This window comes from Meriones unguiculatus, chromosome 1 (genome assembly GCF_030254825.1).
Source record: "Meriones unguiculatus strain TT.TT164.6M chromosome 1, Bangor_MerUng_6.1, whole genome shotgun sequence".
Classification (NCBI taxonomy): domain Eukaryota; kingdom Metazoa; phylum Chordata; class Mammalia; order Rodentia; family Muridae; genus Meriones; species Meriones unguiculatus.
In genome coordinates, this window is record NC_083349.1 from 99,048,552 (window position 1) to 99,073,934 (window position 25,383).

General features: G+C 46.4%; 1 protein-coding gene across 2 annotated transcripts in view; it reads right to left on the reverse strand.

Annotated features, from left to right (window-relative positions):
• Positions 1-10,241: 10,241 nt before the first annotated feature.
• The window catches only part of Galm (galactose mutarotase), a 52,193-nt gene continuing 37,051 nt past the window's right edge, over positions 10,242-25,383 (reverse strand). Inside the window, exons 5-7 of one of the 2 annotated variants that reach the window (XM_021634372.2) lie at positions 15,085-15,226; positions 12,712-12,886; positions 10,242-11,458 (exon numbers count right to left, since the gene is read on the reverse strand). In XM_021634372.2, the coding sequence (XP_021490047.1) occupies positions 11,381-11,458; positions 12,712-12,886; positions 15,085-15,226 (395 nt within the window). In that variant the 3' untranslated portion in view covers positions 10,242-11,380. The other variant, XM_060364030.1, reaches the window with a different exon arrangement.

Consider the following 25,383-nt stretch of genomic DNA (forward strand, 5'->3'; position numbering starts at 1 on the left):
GATTAACACTTAGGTCCCTGAGTGAAAATATTAATGGGTGAAGAAACAAATTATTTGAATTCTAATTAATTTTTATAAGCTAAGCATAAAAAAATTGGAACTTAATATTATATCAATTAGAAGCTTGTATTTTGTTTTACGTGCCTATGAGATTGACTTAGTCTCATTAGGCTCTAGCATAGGATTCTTCTCATCTGGGGGCCTGGAGAGATGGCTAAGCAGTTGAGAGCCCTGGCTACTCTTCCAGAGAGCCGAGGATCAACTCCCAACATTGGTATGGTGGCTTTCAACTGTATGTAACTCTAGTCCTAGAGGACCTCATGGTCTCTGTAGACACTGCATGCATACAGTACACGTACCTACATGCAAACAAAACTCATACATGTAAAGGAACTTTTATTTGCCTGCTTCAGTTGTTTGTCTCGAAAGCTTACTGCCTCTGTCTGCTAACCTAGGCCTGGTCCTGGAAGCTGCTAGCCTCTGTACAATTAATCTAACCTAGGCCTAGAATGTTTTCAGCCTCTGAGACTTAGTGCTTAATAAGCTCACCCTTTCTTGTTCTTTCTGAGCTCATAGCTGGCTGGTTTAACTCAGCTGTTCTGGCTCAAACTCCTCTCCCAGTTACCTTATTCAATCTGGCTTTTCTCTAGGCCTCGGAATTGCTCTGTTTGGCAAACTGATGGCTGCAATCTTTTCTAATTTTCTGGCTCGTTCTCATATTCAACCTCTCTCTGTAAAACTCCCTCCTCTCTCTGCATTGCCCCTTAAGTAGCTTCCCTTTCCTCTCTCTTCTCATGAGAGTTGGGCATACCCTATTCTATCAAGTCTTTCTCTGATTCGGCACTGTTTCTGCCCCTCAATTAGACATCACATCAAACATGAGTGCTTTCTTCCACAAACTAACTTTACCTTCAGTGTTTCAGATTAAAGGTGTGGATTACCATGCCTGGCCTAAGCATTTCTTATATGCTCTCTACCAGGCTGGCCTTGAGCTCAGATCTACTTGCTTTCATCTCCTGGATTAAAGGCATGTTTGTATTCCAGCCAGATCACACAGACCTAGAAGGTCTGTGGATGTGATCTCTTGCAAAAGCAACCATGTTCTGAATTAAAATTCCTCTACACCCACACACACTTCTGGTCTTGAAAGTACTGCTCAAAAAAGGTCTGGGAAATTGCTGTGCAAAAGGTATGTGCACAGCCCGGCTCAGTGGCACATGCCTTTAATCCCAGCACTCAGGAAGCAGAGGCAGGCGGATCCAAAAAAAAAAAAAGTATGTGCTTAAGGTCTACTGAGCTGGTGAGAGCCTGGCCCAAGAGGTCTCATTTAATGATCACTGCCTCCTATCTTGCTGGAGGCCCCTTGTGCTTCACAGTGACTAAGGTTTGAAAGGCTTGGGTTCTATTCAAGTTTCAAGGACTCTGATAATAACATATCTTTTAAGAAATCTAGCCTAGACGACAATAGGGTTTAAAGACATTTAGAGAAGGAAAAAACAAAAAAACAAAAAAACCTGCACATCCTACTATTTGAGAGGCAGAGACAAGCAGGCCTTTGCGTTCAAGGCCACCTTGCTCTACATAGTGAATTCCACCAGCCAGGGCTACACAGTGAGACCCTGTCTCAATCAATCCAGCTTCAGGGATAAAACTATGTACAGCTGGGCACAGTGGCACATGCCTGTAATCTCAGCACACTGGTGGTGTGAGTTTGAAGCCAGCCTGGTCTACAAAGCAAGTCCAGAACAGCGAAGGCTACACAGAGAAACCCTGTCTCAAAACAAAAACAAGACAACAATAGAGAGATAGCTCAGAGGTTAAGTGCACTGGCTGTTTTTCCAAAGGTCTTGAGTTCAATTCTCAGAAACCACACGGTGGCTCAGAACCATCTAAAATGAGATCTAGTGCCCTCTTCTGTTTGTAGGCAGAATAGTGTATAAATAAATAAATAAATAAATAGATCTTAAAAAAAAAAAAAAAAAAAAAACTGTGCCGAGCTGAGGAAAGGTAAATGGAAGCTGCCTCACCCCTGTGCAGAGGACTGTTAGCACTGCTTTCTCTCCAACTAAGATTCGTCTAATGTTCACAGTTTTGTTTAGATCACTGTACAAATATAAATCCTGGTACAAACATAAAATCTTTCCAAATCCCTTGAAAACTCCAAAATGTTTTTGGGTTTTGTTTGCACGCTCTTAATGCATGACAGAATGACTTACGGCTGGAGACCCCTATAGAAGGTTCAAGATGGATGGTGGCCACCAGAAGGGGGAATAACTAATTACGGGGTTGGGACTGTCCATTCTCCCACAGTCCAGGAAAGGAGGAGGAGCACAAGACTGTATTGCTTACCACTGGCCAATGAATTTATTCATGTAAATGAAAATGAGCCCCTCCTTCCCCAAAAAGGAGGCCAGCAAGATGGCTCCTTGGGTAGAGATGCTTGACAAAGGATTGACAGCTCTGGTTTGCTCCCAGGATCCCATGGGTAACAGACTTGGAATATCTAAAACAATTTTTAGAATGGCTTTCAGGTAAGAAGATGCCTGTGTGGGGAAGACTATTAGGGGAGGCCTTTCTCTTGGACAACTTGATTTACAACCAGCTATATAAGTTACCTTTAAGCCAATTTGGCCTGTTTCTGTTTCGTAGAAGGTTTAACAGTTTGAAGTGGTTGAGCAATCACAAGTCCCAATATTTGATGGTGTAAATTAAGTGAAATTCAAACTGCAGAATCCTCAAAGCATTATTGGAATATACCCATGATCTCATGTACCTATGATCTTATTTATCATGATCTCATGTATCGATGATTTTTAAAAAAATCATAGTTAATGAAAACATTTTCATGTCTGCCCATGACTTTGTGCTGAAGTGGCAGAACTGGATCAAAGCCTAAAATGTTTACTTAACAAATTTTTGACTTCACAAAGTATTTGCCACCCCCTAGTTTAGATTCAGATTTTAAAACAAATACCTGTTGAAGATGCTGAATGCTAAGATTACTGGTGGATTATTGCCAACATCAGTTAACCAAGTACACTACTGATGTCAACCTGCTGCAAGCTATGTTCAAAATAGGAGGGAGCCTCAGTTGAGAAAATGCCTCCTTCAGATCTGGCTGCAGGCAAGCCTGTAGGGCATCTTCTTAATGCGTGACTGAAGTGGGCGGGCCCAGCCCATTCTAGGTGTGGGTGATGACATCTTGGGCTGGTGGTCTCTTGGGCTGGTGGTCCTGGGTTCTGTAAGAAAGGAGGCTGAACAAGCCATGATGAGCAAGCTGGTAAGCAGCACTCCTCCATGGCCTCTGCATCAGCCTCTGCTTCCAGGTTCCTGCCCTGCTTGAGTTCCTGTCCTGACTTCTTTAATGATAAACAGTGATGATGAAGCAGAAGCCAAATAAACCCTTTTCCTCTCTGAGTTACATTTGGTCACTGCTTTTTTTTTTTTTAAGATTTATTTATTATGTATACAGTGATCTGCTGCAAGAGATTCCATTATAGATGGTTGGGAGCCACCATGTGGTTGCTGGGGATTGAACTTAGGACCTCTGGGAGAACAGCCAGTGCTCTTAACCTCTGAGCCATCTCTCCAGCCTCGGTCACTGCTTTTATCACAGAAATAGTAACCATGACTAAGGCACCAAGCTAATACTTCTGGTCCAGAAGACTATTCTCTGAGACTTATTAATGAAAAAAAAAAGAGAGAGAGAGAGAGAGTTCTTGTGTATTAAACATATTTGTGTACTTGGTACATGTAATATTGGTGACCACAGTGAGACACTCAGAAAAGCTGCTAAGACAATTGCTCTCCTCCCTATCTGCAATAGGATCATTTAGGGACCTTAAAAACATTCTACACAATGGATTAGTCAGCTTAGTAGTGCAAAAGCCCCTTGGTGGTCCTAATAACACAACTAGTTGAAAACCCCCGTAAGGGTCTCTATTTCCTAGCATTAGCATTAGCCGCTTGCACAGAGAGAAGCACTGTGGCTAAGGGGCTGAGTTTAGGTGTCTGCTAGGTTTCTCTACCCAAATGCGCCTTTCTATGCAGTAGAAACTGTGTTTTAATCTACAATTGTACCAGCAGAGGTCACTGTGCTAAAAAGAAATAAACTGGGGAAAAATGACAGTTATCTTCAGGAACTTCGAAGCAGTATTTCACAGGAGAGCTACAAAGTTAGGCCCAGTGCTAAGGCAGCTTATGCCTCTAGCTATGATTCTTCAAAGTATCCGAAGGCTTTGTTGTTGGGTACACAGAGACGTTTATAATTGTTACGCTGAGTATGTGTGTGTGCGTGCAAGCACACGTGGGGGGTCAGAGGCCAGCTTCATGAGTAGGCCTGTGACCTTGTTTGAGACAGAGTTTCTGTTAGCTACTGCATACTCCAGGCTAGCTCACCCACAAACTTTTGGGGGTTCTATACTGGGGTTACAGGATCACTCTACTGCCCCTGGCTTTCTGGGAGTTCTGCAGATTCACACTCAGGGCCTCACACTTAATAGGCTAACGCTTTACCCTGGCCTGATCCTCTTATTGTGAACCACCCATATCTCTAGTATTACTTGCTTTCTATCCCTTCCCCCCGACTCCACTTTGCTTGTTTGATTTTTTTCAAGACAGGATTTCTCTCTGTCCTGGAACTCACTCTGTAGACCAGGATGACCTCGAACTCAGAGATCTGCCTTCCTCTGCCCCCTGAAGTGCTAGGATTACAGGCATGCACCATCCTCTCCTGCCCAGTTTCCACTTGGCTTTTATTTAAGACATGCTAGCCTGGAATTCTGTGTGTCCCAGGATGGCCTCAAAATGATCTTCCAGCCTGTAAAACTTGAGTGATGGGATTACAGGTATGCTCTCCCATAGCTGGCATGTTTATTTTCTTAAAATATTTGGTTTGCTATTTAGATAGCTGCTTGAACTCTCTTAGGATTATTGTCCTGGAACTCTCTTTGTTGACCAGGCTGGCCTGGAACTCACAGAGATCTGCCTGCCTCTGTTTCCTGAGTGCTGGGATTAAAAGCATGAACCACCACCACCCAGCCCTGGTTTTGTGTTATTTTTATTTTGTTAGTTTTTGTTTGCTTTGTTTTTGAGACAGGGTTTCTCTTTGTACCCTTGGCTGTCCTCAACTCGCTTCGTCAACCAGGCTGGCCTTAACGCTCACAGACATCCGCCTGCCTCTGCCTCCTGAGTGCTGGGATTACAGGTGTGCACCACTATGCCTAGCTTACTACTGTTTTTTGTTGTTGCTGTTGTGTTTCGGTTTGGACTCGTTTTGTAGACCAGGCTGGCCTGGAACTCACAGAGATTTGCCTGCCTTCCTGAGCGCTGGGTCTAAAGGTGTGGGTCACCACACCCTGTATACTACTTCTGTATTTTTAGGAGGAGTGAGAGCTCAGCTTTCCCTCCCACCCGGAAGGGAATGTTAGTGGGCTCAATCTTGTGCCTCAGTGTTCTATGTGGAGGACAGTATTCTTCCATGTTCCATCTCTGCCTGCCTTCCTTCCTTCCTGTCTCCTTTTTTGAGATGTGGAGGCACTGATAAAAGATGACCTATTTATGAACATTCCATAGTCACTCCTCAGCACTGTGAGCAGTCACACAGCCGTAGTGACTGCCACCATAACCTTTATCCCAGCAGAAAGAGCCTCACCTGACCAAGGCCAGCAGCATTATGAACATAAACATTTAGAGTCGATTTCACAAGCCCCACCATATCTGTCAGCAGAAACAGTAGCAGTGGCTTTCCCAGAAGAACCCATGACCTTCACAGCCACGGGTTTTGGATCAGACTTACAGCACCAGACACAGATTCCTGCCTGTGGGGCGGGCCTCAAATCCAATCGGAAAATAATTGTGCCCTAACAGTCATTCTTGTATTGTACTTGCACTAGCAGGCAGGCCTCTGGCTGGCATGTTGACAGTATAACATGAAGGGCTAGAGTAGGACCACTGGGGACAGCTCTTTCCTAGAAGCCCAGCTATTACATTTTGGCACTATACAAAGGTTGGTGGGGCGGTTGTGGTCTTCCTGCTCCGTCCCAGTGTGGCTTGTTTCCATATGTGGCAAAGTACCGTGGAATTACACCATCTTGTTTCTTGCAGATAGCCAACAGCAGAGACAATTGCCAGATTGTTTTGGGTGTCCTGGACAACAGCTGTTAGGGAGGTAAGCCCTCCCTTAGCACTGCATTTTTATTTACATACTTAGGGCTGCTGGGAACATCTTTAGCCTCACATAACACATTCTTTAACCCTGTTTAACATTCACAAGCACAGGCTGTTTATTGTAAGATTTTTCTTGTCCACCTTGTTGGATGTCACCAATGAGATTCCTGAGAATTCCACAGTTCTGCCTGCTCCCTGCCTCCAGTGTGAGCTGATTTCCCATCCTCTTTTCTTTAGACATCCTTACACGCCTTTACATGCTTTCCTAAATCTGTAAAATAGTTGGAAGTTAACATATGAGATCTCACAAATGGTGGGCTAGGTTTCTGAAGACCTACTCTTGGTCAGTCCAAACAAGGACAAACTGGCCTCAGAGGTAAGCAGCTAAGACCATACTTTAAGAAGTATTTGTATCAGGCAGTGGAGGGGCATGCCTTTAATCTCAGCCCTCGGGAGGCAGAGGCAGGCAGAGCTCTGTGAGTTCGAGGCCAGCCTGATCTATAGAGTGAGTTCCAGGACAGCCAAGACTACACAGAAAAACCCTGTCTTGAAAAGCAAAACGAAAGTGTTAGCAAGGCCCAATACCTCCTGAAAAGAATTCACACAAACATCATTTTTTCCCCAAAAGGCAAATGTGGTGCACATTGGCGCAGATGGGAGGCAGCACCTGGTTTAGGGCTGCACTGTCCAGATGAGCTGACCTGCCTCGTCCTGGGAATTGCCAGGAGGATTTCACTCATCTTCTCCCCTCCAGCAGGCTCAGGGAGGGCTGGCTCCAGCTGCCAGCCCACTTGCTGCCTGGTGCCGTTCCACAGGACTGACAGGCTCTTAGCCAGTGCCAGGCGTACCACCCTTCTGTCAGATGTCTGGCTGCTTGCCCTGACCCTAGTGAATGATTTCCATCTTTGGTACACTCTCTTGCAGGAGAAAACGTGCACAGGTTACTCTGGTTGGATAGCTGCCCATCTCTGGGATAAACTTGGCCTTTTTCATCTGTACTATCTCTTTCTTCCATGAACTGTTTTCACATCTTTTAGAGGCTCTCAATGCATTTGGCTTTTCTGTCAATTTTTTCACTAGCCTAACACAAATTTTGTCTTTTTTTGCTTTCAGTTGACCCAGACAGGTCCCATTGTTTGCTGTGTTGTTTTGTTTTCATCTCTTTGTGATTGCTCTAGCATGATAAGAATCTGATTTATATGCTCCTCTAAGGCATTCAGATTCACCAAGGCGTCCTGCTTCTTGAAGACCATGTCCCCCTGTGGGTCTCAGCCAAGCTATTAAAGCTCTTGTCCAGTCCCAAGGTCCTGCCAGACTCTTTAACTCTTGTGATCAGTTAGATCCGGCCTGGTGAACTTGCGTCAAACACTGCCTCTCTCTGCCCAGCTGCCTGGGTAATGGCTTCAGTCTCTGATATCAGAGATATGTATCTCAGCTGACCATGGCTATGTCCCTATGCTTCATAGATGCCAGTGTGTTGTGGCCCCATGTTGTGCTGTGTATTGAACGCAGGGCTTCATGAATGCTAAGCAAGCACTATACCAACGGAGCTACATACCCAGCTTTGTATGTAACCTCTCCAGAAAGAAGTTTTAGTGGCAGAGACCTCACACCCACCCTTATTCTGGTGACCTTGCAAGTGCAAGGCATCTGTCTTTGACAAAGCAGGCCATATCAGTCTAGTAAAATGTTCTCTACTTTCACCAGGCATGATGGTGCATGCCTTTAATCTCAGCACTCACCAGGTAGAGGCAGACGGATCTCTCTGAGTCTGAGGCCAGCCTGGTCTACATAGAGATTTCCAGGACAACCAAATCTACATAGACATAGTGACAGACAAACACACACACACACACACACACACACACACACACACACACACTATATATATATATATATATATATATATATATGTACATATATATATATATATATATATATAATGCCTCCTCTTCCATATTCTGCTTTCCAGACATCATCACTGTTATTTTGATTTATAATTAATTGTGTGCATGTGGGGAGGTGTGTGCATGTGAGTGAGCACAAGTGCCCACAGAGCCCAGAGGTGTCAGAGTCCCTGGAGCTGGAGTTACAGGCCAGTAGCTGTGAGTTGCCTAAGGTGGAACAGAGCTGGTAAATGAGGCAGACTAAAGCCTCATGCAACAGCCAACTTTATTCAGACAACCTCTGAGGGTTTAGAATGGTGAATTCAAACCATATACAATCACAACAACAAGCCACACATGGCAAAAACATGTCTTTCCATAGAGGAATATAACCATGCAATTGAATGACACCTGCAAGCAATAATGAGTAATCTGAAGTAAACTCACTCTTATCTGCTACTCCTGAAGGAGCATGAAAACACATTCGGAGAACAAGCCTGGGATTTGGAGAAACTGGGGCCCTGAGACTCTTGTCTCATTTTCTCATAAGCATCCAGAATTCTCCTCACATGACTCCATTTTTGGACCATGTTCTGGAAACTAGGTTTTTAAAATTATTATTCTTTAAAAATTTTTAAATGATTTATTTAATTTTATTATATGTGCATTAGTGTGAAGGTGACAGATCCCTTGGAATTGGCATTACAGACAGTTGTGAGCTGTCATGTGGGTGCTGGGAATTGAACCCACGTCCTTTGAGAGAACAGACAGCGCTCTTAACCACTGAGCCATCTCTCCAGCCTCTTAAAATTATTATTACTGTTACTATTATTTTATTATTTTGAGACAAGGCCTCTCTACATAGTCCTGCCTATCCTAGAACTATGTAGACCAGGCTGGCCTCAAATGCAGAGATCTGCTTGCCTCTGCTTCCAGAGCGCTGGGATTAAAGGGGTGAGACACTATACCCATCCATAGATCTTGAGTTTTGCCATAATGATAGAGCCTACCAAGTTTCCCGATAATGAAGTAGTGTTAATTTGCGTTTATACCAGTGGAAATTGGGCAGGGACTCCCTGATTATCAGTACTATGTATTACAAATTGTGGTGGCTTGGATAGGATGGCCCACGCAGCCTCACTCGTTTTGAATGCTTGGTCCCCAGCTGGTGGGGCTGTTTGGGAAGGATTAGGATTCATGACCTTATTAGAAGAAGTGTGTTACTGGGGGTGGGCTTTGAGGTTGCAGAAGCCCATGCCATCCTCTGCCCTCTGCCTCTGCCCTTCTGTCTCCTATTTGTGCGTGAGGATGTAAACTCTCAGCTACTGCTCAGGCACCTCGCCTGCCTGCCTGCTGCTGTTCTCCTTACTTTGTAAGTTCTGTCACCCTCGAGAACCCTGATAACACTACTTCTATAACCTGGAGGAGGGACCTTGCAAATCTGCACAACTTTCAGGAACTTCCTGATTTTTATGACCTTCTGTCTTCCCTCTTGGAGGAAACAGCTCCCCACAAGGGGAACTGTAATACTTTGTTTATACAGAGGGTCCTAAAAGAATGTGATCAAAGCACAGACTGTCAGGAGCTCTTAGCAGTGATGTGTCTGCTTTAGTGAGGAAAGAGGAATAAGGCCACAGTTCCAGGCTCATGCTGCTGTTGCTTAGGGATTTTGTCAGCTTGCGCATTTGCTGCTCACCCTTTCCTGGTGCTCCCACATCTTCCGAGAACTGTGGACCAGAAGAAGAACCTGACTCACATCCGCTGCAGGCCTACTCTGCAGATGGCGTCTTCTCCCTTGTCTCACGGATGACATAGGCTGGGAGCATAGCTCATCATGAAAATGTGCATGTAGGTGTGGCTGCATGAGCTCCCAGGCTCAGACCCCAGCACCACACACAAAGGTTGGGCATGGTCTCAACACCTGTAACCCCACTTTCCGGGGTTACAGAGGTGGCAGAGGACAGATGAGGCTTCCTGGAAGAGAGCCCCGATGAATAAAGGTGAGCTCCAGGTTTAGTGAGAGACACTGACCCAAAGGAGTGGCAGGGAGAGGGAAAACAAGATGTCCAAAATCCTTCTCTAGTCTTCACACATGGCACACATGGAACATGCATGTGCACTCGAACACACAACATACACACACACACACACACACATGCACGCATGAGTGAACAAACAAGAGTCTCCTGAAGATGAAAATTTTGCTTTCATTTCAACTGATTGCAGCAGATAATAACATCTCTCCCCCGCACCCCAAAATCAGCAGTCAGAGCCTGTCACTGACAATGCAATCATTTCGGAAAAGAAGAGACACTGCTCTTCTGCCTCAGCGTAGTATCTACTTCTAGCTCAAAGTTTAGTGCTCCAGGCATTGTGTGTGAGACGTGCTCATTCAGCTCCTGCCCTCTATGCCCACACGTCTTCCTATACCTAGCCAGGCTTCTAGTCAAGCTCAAAGGCAGGAAAACCTAAATTATTCTGAATATTTGGATCTGACAATTTAAGTCACACCCATCTCTAAAACTAAAGAGATAGTTCAGCTCACTCTAATGCTTCTAAAGTGATTTTTGTAATTTTTAAGATCTATTTTTAATTGTGTGTCTGTGGGTGTGTGCACATGTGTGTGTGCACTCACGGAGGCCAGAAGAGGGCACTCCATCCCACAGAGCTAGAGTTATAGGCAGCTGTGAACCTGACGTGGGTGCCGGGAGCTAAATTGCGGTCCTGGGAAGAGCAGCGTGTGCTCCTCACTGCTGAGCCACCTCTGCCGCTCCTACAGTAAGTCTGAGAAGAAAGGCTCTGATGGAACAGGGTCCAAAACACTGCTTGTCCCTCAGCGACCCTAGGAATGTTTAGGCAGACTGAGGTAGAGGCCCAGAGGAGAATTTGAATTCTCACAGCGTGAACTCAAGTTCTGGTTAGAATGGTTACACTGACTTCTGGAGGATAGTCTGTGGTAAAAGACACAGGAAAACAAAGAGAGTTCCATCAAAGAAAGGAAGGCATAACAAACACAGACAAGATGGAGCCAGGATGGAGAGAAGGAGCCTACAGAAGAAGGACAATTTCTCCACTAGGATCAGACCTTAGATGATGGCATTGGTAGAAGAGGCAATTTGTCACCTGACTGGACAGAGGACAGAGCTGGTCATTAGACATGGCCTGAAGCCAGCTTTTGGGAAAGGACAACGGTATTCAAGCTGATTACTATGGCAGCTACCGGCTGTATGACTTGACACGCAAGATCACTTTTAAAACTTCTACGTCTTCTTCATCAGGATGGGAGGCTGGCCTGGCCCAGAACCAGGTGGCATCCTGAGTCTCCTTTAGGCAACAGAGAACTTGAGCCAGGTGGTGTGGTTGTACTCCTCCCCAGGCCGCAGCAACACAGGAGGGAACCGGGGCTGTGGAATGAAATCAGCAGTTCGAACCTGCAACCATCACAGCTGGACACACAGCCATGTAGGGTGTGCCTCTGTGTTCGTCTCTGGAGCGGAGTCTGTGGGCTGGCGCCAGTGTGAGGTCAGCGTGTTACTCATCTGCGGTGAAATGGATGAAAATCTACCACAGCACAAGCCTACTTTGTCAAAGCGAGGCTTGCTGCGAAAATCATGCCTGGACTCCAGGGTAAGCCACAGCTTCTTCCCATGGCTGACACTGTGAGGAGCGAGGCTCTAAGCAACAACTAGACAGGAAACCAGAGAACAAACAGGAAGGATTTGGAGGGCCTCTTAAAACAGTGGTTGTGAGCCGGGTGTGGTGGTGCACTCCTGTGATCCTAGCACTTGGAGGCAGAGGCAGGTGGATCTTTGTGAGTTCGAGGCCAGCCTACAAATCGAGTCCAGAACAGCCAAAGACTACACAGAGAAACCCTGTCTTAAAAACAAACAAAACCAAACAAACAAAAACAAGCTGGTAGAAGATTCAAGGGGTAAAGGTTGTTAAGGCCAAAGCTGATAATCTGAGTTTTATCACTGGGATCCACAAGAAGAAAGAGAAGTAACTCCTGCAAGCTGTCCTTGGACCTCCATGGAATGTAACCGCACAGCCTTCCTCCCCCCACCCCCACACCCCGCAAGAAAGTGCATAAAATGAATGAGGATGACAAGGAGTGTAGAGAGAGAAGAGGCAGTTTTACTAGAACAGTAATAGAGACAGGTTGCAGAGAAAGAACGCAGGTGAAGACAGAAGGAGAGAGAAGCCAGACTGAATCAGTCAGCTGGGAGGGGAGTTTGAGCCAGAACAACTGAATTGAACCAGCCTGCTGAGCTCGGTAAGAACAAGAAAGGATGAACTTATTCAGCAGTAAGTCTCAGACACTGAAAACATTCTAGGCCTAGATTAGATTGTACAGAGGCTAGAAGCTTCCGGGACTAGGCCTAGGTTACCAGAGGTGGTAAGTCACCGAGACAACAATGGAAACAGGTGAATACAAGCTCTTTTTACAAAGGAGAAGCACTGAAGAGAGCTGTTGAAGGTACAAAATTTGCACTTTTAACAACAGTTATTTAGCTGTGGGTTTTCTGTGGTTGTACACATTGAAAAGCAAAAGCCTGAATGTTAATTATGCACCTTGACTTTATAGTGTTGTGACCTGCCCTACTGTGTGACGGTGAACCAATGGACGCCGCTCCGAGGAGCCAGCTTGTGGCTTTACCTGATTAACTGCATCAGGCCAGTTCTGGGTCTCGAGGCAGAAACCAGAGTGCTTGGGATAGACCGCTCCACTCTTGCCCTTCAGAGTGCCATCCAGGAAGTTGCCTGTGTAGAACTGGACGCCAGGCTGGGTGGTGTATACTTCCAGGGTCCTCCCGCTCCTGGCATGATGCACCCTGTGGGTAAAGACAAGCCTAGTCTGAGTGGGGCCAGGAAATGGCTTTGGGATGGGACTCAGACCTGGCCACGCAGAACAGGGCCAAGAAGGATGCAGGGGGTGAGAACAGGACAATAAGATTCTGGAAGCTTCACAGGGGAGCCATGTGTTAACTTTGAGGACTCAGGAACTTCTCCCATGACCTTGGCTTCCCTGGGCAACGGTACACAGACTGACTGCAGCCAGTTATGGAGTTGTGGGAGCTGGAGAGGAGCAGCCATGCTGGAGAGAGGCAATTCTAGGGTCCAGAGATTCTGCTGATGAGAGCTAGAGATGGGAGCCAGAGTCCTGTACTTGCTTATCAATAACTCTGCCCTGCCACTAAAACATATTCCCCAAGGGTGTGGCCCAGGCTGCACTGGAACTCTCCCTCTGGAGTGCTGGGATTAAAGGACATCCCCATGTCTGGCCACAGGGTTCTGAAAAGATTGATTGATTGACTTTGTTCTTGTTTTTCAAGACAGGGTTTCTCCACGTGGCCCTGGATGTCCTGGAACTCATTCTGTAGACTAAGATGGCCTCAAGCTCAGAGATCTGCCGGCCTTCAAGTACTGGCAGTAAAGGCATGCAAACTATCGTCGAACTTACTCATTTTTAAGTGTGTGCACATGTATGGTAATGTGCACATGAATACAGGTGCCCTTGAAGGCAAGGAAAGGGCATCAGATCTGCTGAACCCTGAGCTACAAGTGGTTGTAAGCAGCTCACCTTGTCTTCAGCAAGAGTGGTATGTTCAGCCAGATGTGCTGGTGGTTCACACCTTTAACCCCAGCATTCCCAGAGGCAGAGGCAGGTGAATGTCTGAGCTCAAGGCCCGGCTTTGTTTGCTTTTAAGCTGGGCCTCTGCAAAAGTTGTGCTCCGACCTGGTTCTGTATTTCTTTTGTTTTGGTTTTTGAGACAGGGTTTCTCCGTGTAGACCTGGCTGTCCTGGAATTCAGAGATCTGCCTGTTTCTGCCTCCTGAGTGCTACGATTAAAGGTGTGCACCACCATCTACTGGCCTGGGCCTGTGCTTCCAATCAAAGGGATTTAAAGAAAGGCCTGGGTCACAGTCTTATCACACAAGAAATCGTTCTAACAAAATATGTTGTTGGGCTGGTGAGATGGCTCAGCCAGTAAAAGTGCCTCTCCCCTGCCTCCCCTAAACACACACTAATAATAATATAATAAAAAGTTCTTAAATGCAAAATATGTTGTCAACCAACAGGCTGGAGAAAAATGTTTGGGAGCCCATCCTGGCGGCTCTCGCCTGTAGTCCCAGTACTCCCGGGGGCAGAGGCAGGCGGATCTCTGTTAGTTCCAGGCCAGCCTGATCTACAAAGCGAGTCCAGGACAGGCAGGGCTACACAGAGAAACCCTGTCTCAAAAAACAAGCAACAACAACAACAAAAAAAATTGGGAGGAGAAGGCCCAGGATTTGAATCAATGGGGAGAAGGTGGGAAAGGTTTCTTGGATAGGGGTGGAGAGAAGAGAGACATGAGCATACATAAGCAGTAGAACGTTATCTTGAGCAGGTAGAACCCCAGAGGCCCCTATTCCTAGAGCTCTAGGGAGGAGGTCTGGAAAGTCCTTTCTGTCTCTGTTAGGGTATGAGTCGCTCCTCCCCTAGACTCCTCTGATTCTACAATCATGAGCTAACTAGCTGCTCGTGCCAAGCATGTTCTTAGGGATTAGAGATTGGGACTTCCAAATACAAAATGTCCCAAGGAACTGGATTTGAGCAATAAGAGAGCATGTGCTCAGCTGTCTATCAAATTGGACATGGGGGCCATGAGAGCTTCAAGAGCCGCATGGCCAGCCTTCAGATCGTTCCTGCAGACATGAATGTACCTAGGGCTCTGGTGTTCAGTGATGGCAGGAGTGACCAGAAGAGGAGAATCAGGGCTTCTGACAGAATGGGGGCTTCTGGAATAGGCAGAGAGGGCTAGCCAGAGAGGATGCTGGGTAAGGGGGCAGGGAAGATGAGGTTGGGAAAGAAGAATTCTACAGAATTCACTTAATGCAGGTGGCTTTACAAAGAAAGATATGGGGTGTGGGGTGTGGCGTTTGACCCCTGCTCCTATGAGGTGCTATTGAAACTGTCACAGGAAACGCTCCTCAAATAAGAACTGCTGTTTCTTCTCCCCCACAGAGGCAGTAAGGATGGAGTTCCCAACCTTGCACAAAAATTCTTTTCTTTCGACCCCTTCAGACAGAAATTGTGGTCAAAACCAGGGATGTGATAATCCTGCAGGTGTTTCCCAAGCTCCACTGGCTTTCTCAGGTCGAATGCAGTTCCTTCGACTGGAGCAATGACTCCTGGGAAGACATTGGAGAAAGCGAAGATGGTTATTACCCAGACCAAAGCTTTATATATACTGTCCTAAAGACCCACTGGTTCTATTCTCTCATTGCCTACATTTCAATTTGTAGAGGAGATAGGACCCTGGCTCCCAAGAAGGAGAATGGGTTGATGGGTTCCCTGGATCAGAATATGCAACTGATGGCCAAATGCAGTATCTGAAATAATATAAAATGGAGCGAGGCATGCAATGCAGATCTGCTGGCAGAGTGCATCCATGCATACAAGAAACGCTGCATTTAATCCCGAGAACCACGTAAAACTAAATGTGGTAGTATACTCTGTAATCCGGGCATACAGGCGGTGGAGGAGGCGGGAGGATCGTCAGTTTAAGTGTGCCAGTTGTGCCTTCACACATATATAACCCCAGCACTCAGGAGGCAGAGGCAGATCACGTTAAGTTCAAGGCCAGCCTGGTGTACATAATGAGTTCCAGGGCTATGCAGAGAAACCCTGTTTCAACAATAGCAACAACAAATCTTGTCCCTAAAACAAACAAAATCAAATAAAAGTCCTCAAACAGACAAAAACAAAAAACAAACCTCTGAGTTGTTGGAGATGGTTCTGAGAGTAAAGCTTTTGCCTTGTAAGCATGAGGACTTGAGTTCAAATCTTCAAAAGCCATGTAAAGGCTGGACTCAGCATTCCATGTTGGCTAAATGCCATCATGCCTGGCTTTTTTTTCTGTATGTTACAGGAATTGAACTCTAGTCCCTGTCCCTGCAAGGGACCCGAGGGCACTTTACAAAGACTGAGCTATTTCCCCTTCCTTTTGGGAGGGCTGCCCCTGCCTGTCCTTTTCTCGGTTTCCATCCCTTCGAACAGAAGGTAAAAGAAAGGCACCGGCTTTCCAGAAGGTGGCGCTAGAAACGCAAGAGCAAGAGCATGTCTGCGCCATCAGGCCTCCGCACCTCCTTAGTTCTGGGAGAATGTGTAATTTTGAATCTCAAAGCCCAAATCCTGGATGGCGGGGATCCCCTCGGTACTTCTTATTTAGGCATGTGGACTTTAATAAGTGTGATCAAGTCAGCTTGTGGAGAAGCTGACAAGATACACGTGGCCATGTAAAGTTTCTGTATTTCATTCTTTTTGCAAAATATTTATCAAGGTTGTTTACTATACAACTGTTCAACTGTAATTTTGGTTTCATAGGTTCTTTATTGTAAATATATATACACGCATACACATAAATATATAATACATGTATATGTATGTTTTGTTTTCTGAGACACAGTCTATTATATAGCTCTGACTATCCTGTAATTCACTATGAAGACCAGGCTGGCCTTGAACTCAGAGATCTTACGTTCTCTCTTTTCCCCTACTGGGGTGAAAGGTATTCACCACAATTGACTGTAAAGATAATTTTTTCTTTTCTTTATTTTATTTTATTATTATTATTATTATTATTATTATTATTGTGTCTGATGGTAGACAGCAGCCACAATGATCGTTCTTGACCTTTGGTTGGATAAATTTCATCTCTTCTTGAGATACTGTAGATTTCTGAGAGAATGCCTTTATTATTTCTGTGGTGTCTGGCGGCCCCTGATAGAGCAGTGAACTTGAAGACAGGCTTTCCTTACAATGCTGAAATCACCGGAGAGTGAGAGGGCAGCCCAGACGATTTCATGGCTTCTGAGGCACTAGCTCAGGATTCTCTTTTGTCAGGGGATCTTCTTCATGGACACGTGGCTTTGCTACCTGGGTAACTGCTGTTGGACACCATCTTGCTACCCGCCAGGACCGGGGAGCCGGAAGGGGGTGCTGCTCCCACCTGGGTGCTCTTGTCATGTAATGACTGTGTGGCCAAACACTCCCGGACTAGTCACAAAGGTCTATAAAGCTGACTGCTAGTGTGCAGTGTGGTTATGTGTGCACGGATGCTCATGCCACGGAGGGAGGGAGAGAACAGCAGTCAGCTCTCTCCTCCCACCTTCACATACACCTCGGGGATTCAAACCCTGGGAGGAGAGTTTGTGACGGCCTTCACTTTCGACTTCTGTTTCTTACAGAGCCTCGTTTCCACACTGACGTAGTTTCTCTCTCTCTCTCTCTCTCTCTCTCTCTCTCTCTCTCTCTCTCTCCCTCCCTCCCTTCCTTCCTTTCTTTCTTTCTTCCTTTATCTGTTTGTTTTTTGAGACAGGGTTTCTAGACAGGTTGCCTTGGCCGTCCTGGACTCCTTTGTAGACCAGGCTGGCCTCAAACTCACAGCAATCCACCTGCTTCTGCCTCCCTGAGTTCTGGGATTAAAGGCGAGACACATTGTCTGGCCTCTTCTTCTGGTTTGTCAAGACAGGGTTTCTCTGTGCAGCCATGGATGTCCTGGAACTCACTCCATAGATGAGGCTGGCCTCGAACTCGGAGATCTGCCTGCCTTTGCCTCCTGGGTGCTGGGATTGATGGTGTGCCCCACTGCAGCCTGGCCTAATTGTTGCGTGTGTATGTGTCATTGGTATGCACCCATGTGTTTCATAGGTAGGTATGAATTTGTCCCCAAGATTTACCATGTCTTTGGGATTTTTCTAATAATGGAATGTCTTTTTCTGTAACCCCCACTACTCTTTGGCAAAGTCCAACTGATTACCTAAGAATATTTTTCTAAAGGCTAAAGAGATGGCTCCGCAGCTAAGAGCAAACTGGCTGGTCTTCTAGAGGGCCCAGGTTCAATTCCTGCACGCATATGGCAGCCCACAAAATGCCTGTTATGGTCAGTCCCACAGGATTTGATGCCCTCTTCTGGCCTTTGCAGGCACCAGGCTTGCCCACAGTATACAAACACACATGCAGGAAAAATAAATACCTATACACATAAAACAAGAAAAAAGAATACTCTCTAAGTCACCCATGGTGATACACACTTGTGATTTCAGCCTTACAAGGATGAGGCAAAGCTGGGCAGTGATGGCACACGCCTTTAATCCCAACCCTTGGGAGGCAGAGGCAGGCAGATCTCTGAGTCTGAGGCCAGCCTGGTCAACAAAAAGAGTTCCAACAGCCAGGGCCACACAGAGAAACTCTGTCTCAAAAAACCAACCAACTAACCTACCAAACAAACAAATAAACAAAATACCAGGATGAGGCAGGGGCATCACCCTGAGTTTAAGGCTACCCTGGGGTACAAAGTAAGACCCTATCTCAAAAGAATAACTACAACAAAAGAGTATGATATGATATGGTGGAGCATACTTACATGCCAGCCCCTGGGGACCAGCAGGAATATCTCAAGTTTGAGATCAGCCTGAGCGACAATTGAGATCCGGTGTGAAAACAAAAAGCTGGTCGTAGTGGATCTCTGTGAGTTCCAGGCCAGCCTGGTATGCTGGCCTACATTCAGAGTTCCAGGCCAGCCTGGTGTGCTGGCCTACATTCAGAGTTCCGGGCCAGCCTGGTGTGCTGGCCTACATTCAGAGTTCCGGGCCAGCCTGGTGTGCTGGCCTACATTCAGAGTTCCAGGCCAGCCAAGCTACATAATGGAGAGAGCCTGTCTCAGGTAATTTACATTTACAAAAAATAAATATAAAGGAAAACAACAACAGAACTCTGTAAACTGCCTAAAAGCATTCTTCGTGGAGGACTCTCACGTCCTCCGTCAGACTAGTCCCTTTTCTATTTTGTTGTCATCAGGCATGGAACAGACTTTATCAAACATTCACCACACTGTGGTGAAGTGCCAAAAGGGCAGGAGCAGGGAGTGTCCTGTCCTCTGTGGTGGCTGGCATGAACTAGAGCTTCAGCTTGATGGAAAAGCTACTTGGAACCGACGCTGGAGGCCAGGAGCCACTAAGAAGGGGGCGGTGGTCAGTGACCAAGTCAGAACGCAAGTCCAGAAGGCCGGTGTGGTTGACTCCTGCAGACACCTCACTCTGCAGAGATGCTGACCCGGTTGCAGAAGGGACGTGCCTGAGGCCTGAGGTGATACATCTCCAGACCTCAACACCTCCCAGTGTCCCTTTTTTGACTCAAAATGACATGTCTGTGGTGGCTGGTGACAGCACCTTCTACCCTCAGCCCCCAAGTCTTCTTCTCTTGGTTTTTCTAAGACTCTGGAGGATAAACGCGTTCTTTGAACTTTGTTTAATCTCCATATACGAGTTTTTGCTTTGTGCGAAGATGAGCAACGAGATGTCAAGCATGCTTTGAGCAAAGCTGAGTGCACAGAAAATGTAAACGAAATGAAAAGTGTGACCACAGAGAGGATGTCACATCATGGTTCCAGTGTGAAAGCCACCAGATTCACCCATTACTGTCCGTCTGCCTGTGCGTCCGTCCATCCGTGCGTCCGTCTGTCCGTCCATCTTGTGTGCTTTCTGAAGAGGATTTGTATCCTCCTGATAAAGCTGGAAGTGTGGTAAGGTATAAGCAGCAAAACCTAAAGCCCGGCAGCTGGTGACCTCTGACAGCTCAAGGTACAGCTTAAGGGTACAGGAGTGACTCGACTGATCCTGCTTCCTCGGTCCAGCAAAGCCTGAGGACACTCAGCAGGAAGAATCCTCTGCATGTTCTCGTGGCTACAGGGTGAGACCCAAGGCTTCAGGGAAGCAGCTGTGGTAAGTGGGCTGGCTCTAACAGCCTGGGGCTTGCTTGCAAACACAGGAGGAGGAGGAGAAGCCAGCTGAGAGCATATGCAAAGGGGTGCTTTTCAGTGATGAGCTCCTAACCTGGGATGGGATGGGGTGGACGTGAGGTCATGAGTGGGTGGGTGAGAGTGGAAGGGAACAGCAGAAGGGTCAAAGGACCCCAGATCCTTGTGTTACTGAAGAATGCTGTCCCAAAAAGTGGTCGCAGAAGGCTGCAGTGGGACGAACAGTCAAACCTAAGGCAGCCGCAGTGAGCAGGGGGGGTATATGGAGGACAAGGTCATCTGAAGACGCACGATTATGGGGCTAGGAGATCAAGACACCAGCAGTATGAATAGTGAAGAGGTCAAGAATTATGACAGCAGTGGCGGTGGAGTGACAGTGATCTGGGAGAGGGAGGAAATGGTGGGAAAAGGGGGTATGTACGGAGAGAGTCAACAAGGAATCCATGAGCATGCTGCTCTAACCCTACACTGCCAGTTTTTCAAGAAGTGGATCTGATCAGATCAGAACTTTCTCACAATGCTAGACCTCTATCAAGTCAGTCTTCCTCTTCCTATTTGCATCCATGACAGTGATAATTACTCTCGGAAAGTGAAAGCTCACAACTCTTTTGCAACCCACCTGCCTTGATTTCTTGTATCCCACTGAGGGTCTCACACTTAGGTTTTGTCAAGGAATTCAGCCTTTTCTTCACGCCTGCGGCAGACTGCACCCTGGTCTACATCCCATCCCTCACGTGCCCTTTCCAACACGGTACTAACCCTCCCTGGCTGACAGCTGGCATCTTTCTTTCCCCCTTGAACTTACATGCATCTTAATAACTGCCTCTAACAACAGAGGCGCTGAGATGTGATTCCCGAGATGAGGTTATGAATATAGAGTGGCTAGGCTCCAGCCTGGGCCGCTCTCTCAAGACCTGCTCTTGAAGGCCAGCCACCAAGCCCAAGTCGCCAGGAAGTGTGTCCAGCTGGGGTGACAGTCTCAGCTGAGCTCCCCACCAAAAGCCACCACCAGCAGGCAAGCAGGGAAGAGGAGCCCTCAGATGTCTGAGTGTCAGCACTGACCTTTGCCGAGGCCCTAAACAAGTCAATGAGTGGCTGTGCTGCAGCGGTGATCTGTCGTGTAGCGGCTGCTCCACGATGTCACTCCAGGGTGTTTTCACCTCTCAGCACTGGCCAACACGTCCCTGTGGAGGCTACTCTCTCTCTACCCTCCCCTTCCCACATTGCTTCTAGGTGCTTTCAGGAGAGGCTACACCATGAGCACAGATCCTTGAAATTACTTTTGGATGAGGGAAAAGCCAAAAACAGGGACTGGGACAGTCACTAAACGAGCAGAGTGCTGGAGGATCTGAGTTAATCCTCAGAGCCTATGCAAAAAAAGAATCAAAACAAATTAAAAATCAATTTATAAATTTTAAATGCCAGGCATGGTGACAAGTAATCCCAGCTCTAGGAAGATGCAGACAGGCAGCTGCTTGGGGCTCACTGGCCAGCAGGCCAAGCCAGTGAGAGACCGCAAAAGACAAGGTGGATGGTGCCAAGGGGACAGCAGCTGAGGTTATCCCCTGCCTTTCACAGGCACGTGCATATGCACAAATGGGAATTTTTTTATTTCAATTTCTTTTTTCTGTATCATCATGTCAGTGGTTAAACTGATCTCAGAAAGCCTAAAACCACATGGCAGAGACAGACTTACAATATAGACTCTTACAGGGTTGTGAAAAGGCCAAGGCCTTCCAGTGGGCCAGCAAAGGTTTTTCAGAGATGTGACAGAAACCTAATCTTTTTTTTTTAAGATTTATTTATTATTTCTACAACATTCTACCTGCACACCAGATCTTACTATAGGTGGTTATGAGCCACCATGTGGTTGCTGGGAATTGAACTCAGGACCTTTGGAAGAACAGTGAGTGTTCTTAACCTCTGAGCCATCTCTCCAGCCCAGGAACCTAATCTTAAAAGACAAGACGAGGGAAGAGAGATGACAGCACAGGAACAGACTTCTGCTGCCTATGAACTTATGCTTGGGACACAAGCTAAATACATTTATATAATGTTACATGTCGTAGACACATTTATATGGCATTACATGGATCCCAATGCTTGGAGATGTACTGGAACAAAAGGGTACTTTCCTAGCCTATGCAAAGCCCTGGGTTCAATCCCCAGCACATGCTCATACACAAACATTTAAAAACTGGCGTCATCTGAAAAGGTTTTGAGTTGGGATGCAGTTGAGTTGATAGACTGCTGGCCCCGGATACAGAAAACCCTGGGTTATACAACCAGCACTGTATAAACTGGATGCTGCCTGTGCGTAATCCCAGCACTCAGGTGACCGGAAGAAGGAGATCCAGAAATTCAAGGTTATTCTTTGACTACAGAGTTTCAGGCCAGTCTGGAAGACATGATCCTGTCTCAGATTATGTGTTTTCTGTGTGTGTGTGTGTGTGTGTGTGTTGCTAGGGATTAAACCTGGGGCCTTAGGCAAACACTACCACACAGCCACATACCAAGCTTTCCTTTTGCTTTCTTTTTTAAGGTGGGGTTTCGAGACTTTGACGGAACAGACCTTGAATTTGTAGCCCTCCTTTCCCAGCCTCTCAAACAGCTGGGATTATAGGTTTCTGCCATCAGCTCCAAGTTAAAAACAAATGTTCTGTATGGTTTCCCTTGCATTTTGCTTTGCAAAACTGTGTAAACTATCTTAGGATTCAGATGGACTTACTTCCTGACCTTGGATAAGTTCTGTGTCTTTGTAAGAGTCAATCTCCCCATTTATAAGATGGAGCTAATACTAGCATCTACTTGGCACACAATTAGCTTGTTTTGATTGTTACACACATAAATGCACATGCGTACGCAGTAAAAGGGAAGTGTTGGGGCATGGCCAGTTTCATTTACGAACAGGATATTTCCACTCGGTTTTTCAGTTTCCACTGTTAATTATTTAAGGATTTAGAACAATGGGTTTTAAACTGTGAGTCACGAATCCTTAAGAATACTGGAGGAGCTATAGTCTCTCTCTTTCTCTCTCTCTCTGCAGTACAAGTGCATATGCACTTACAGAAGGTCCTTGGAACTTCCTAAGGGCAGCCACACCTCCCCTGGTAAGGACCCCTGGCCTTCGTGCTGCAGAAGACAGGCTTCCTGTACTGCCGAGTATCACACAGCATGCCGCCCTCCCAGGACCAGATGCCAAAATTCACAGGCAGAATGTTGCAGTTACGTCACTGGGCATTTGGTCAGGGAGCTGGTCAGGAGCATACCGGCTCGTTTCTACTTACAGTCATGCAGCAAGGGCTCCAGACATCACACCAGGGCCGCCTTCTGTAACGTTCACACCCCTCCACTTTCTATCAGCACATACAGCAAACACAAGGGCAGAGATGCTTAACTCAGTGTGAGCAAATCAACAGCTTTCAAAATAGCAGGGGAATGAAGCACTGGAGAGAGCAGGACGCATTCCTAATGACATTTTTTTAAATTAAATTTTATTTTTATGTGGACAAGCATTTTTTCTGTGTGTGTGTCTGTGTACCATATATCTGCCTCTCTAGTTCTCAGCTCCCTCAGCTGAAGCACTGGGTGATACTTATTTCAAAGGGTTGTTCAGGGGATGAGAGGCATCTCATTTGGGAGCCTATTCATCTAGCCTGGGACATAGAGACTGCTTCAAAACAAGTAAGCAAACCTAAGAACAGTCAACAGGATGTGGTGCCAGCACTGGAGGGAGGAGGATTAGAAGTTCAAGGTTATCCTTTGCTATGTGGTGAGTTTGAGGACAGGCTAGGCTAGAGATTCTGTCTCAAAACAGACAGAGAAAGCCAGGCACAGTGGCTTTGATGCCAGCCATACACACTTTTAATCCCAGCACTCGGGAGGTTGAGGCCGGCCTGTTTTTGTTTTTTGTTTGTTTTGTTTAAAAGATAGGGTTTGGGGGACTGGAGAGATGGCTCGGCGATTAAGAGCACTGTCTGCTCTTCCAGATGTCCTGATGACTCCTTGAAGGAGATCCAGAACTTCAACGTTATTCTTTGACTACGGAGTTTCAGGCCAGTTCAATTCCTGGCAACCACATGATAGCTCATAACCATCTATACTGGGATCTAATACCCTTTTCTGTCATGCAGGTGTATAGATACATATACATTATTTATATATGTGTGTGCGTGTGTGTGTGTATATATATACATTATATATATTATATATATATACACACACACACATATATATATATATATATATTTTTTTTTTTTTATATGGCTTCACTGTGTGGTTTTCACTGTCCTAGAACTTGCTCTTAGACCAGGCTGGCCTCAGACTCAGAGATCCGCCTGCCTCTGCTTCCTGAGTACTGGGATTAAAGTTTGGCGCCGCCACCACCCAGCAGAGGCCAGCCTGATTTAAGTAGCAGGTTCAAGGCAAGCTGAGACTCTCTCAAAACAACAAATATAAATAAATTTTTTTTAAAAATCCAGGCGGTGGTGGCATACACATTTAGATGGAAGCAGTGACACTGGTTGTTCATTTGGGGACTAATCTGATATTTGGTTACTTTTTCTTCTGTCTTTTAAAACTTTCAATTTTGAGACAGTCTTATCTAGGCCAGGCTGGCCTTGAACGTGTCACATAGCTGAGATGAGCTCTGGCTGAATGCATCTGCTGAAGAGTAACCTGAAGAACACAAGCCTGATGACAGAGCCCAGGAACGGAGTGCTGGAGGGAAGAGGGGGTACAGGGAAGTAAGGGCCTTCAGAGACCATAGAGGAGATGGGGAGGGCAACAAAAGGAGACATGGGGCCAGCATGAGAAAGCGACACAGGTTCCTAAAGGCTGGCTGGAGCTTTGTTGCGGCCCTGGGAGAGAGCTGCTTGGAGAAAGACCCAAGGACCAGCAGCAACCGTACATGCCTCACCTAAGGGCTTGTGAGAGTCCTGGACCCAGGTCTCAACTGGAGGACAATCTGTATTTTAATAAGCTCCCCAGTGACTGTGTGCACAGACCTGAGCTCAAATGGGCTGCTGCACAGTCTCTGAAAAAAAGAGGGAGCAAGAAGGCTGGAGCAACAGGAAGCACTCAGTGCTGGAGTCTGGTCTCCATGGGGATGGCCCAGCTGTGCTTGCAGCCCAGCTGCTCCAATTATGTCTCTTTAGCTAGTCAGGTTGGGAACAGTCAGAGAGATTTGCATAAGGAGGCCTGCAGTAATGGCGCTCATGGGCACAGGTATTCGTCTGACACCTAATTAAGCCGTCTTGGTAAATCATCTCCAGAATGGCAGTTATTATTTTAGGAAACAATATAAAGAGAATGATAATGAAAAATAACACCCTGGGTGGGAATTTTTACTTCATTCCAGCAGCTGGCAAGTAAAGCGCCTTGGGATTTTTCTGTAAAGGCAGCGTTTTGATAAAAATTCACAGATCACGCAATGTCAAAGCTCTTCTGCCCTTTCCTCTGCTGTCTAGCTGGGTTTGTGGCGTCATTCTACTACTGTGTGGGTGGGTTCCGCCCCCAAGCCTTTTCCAT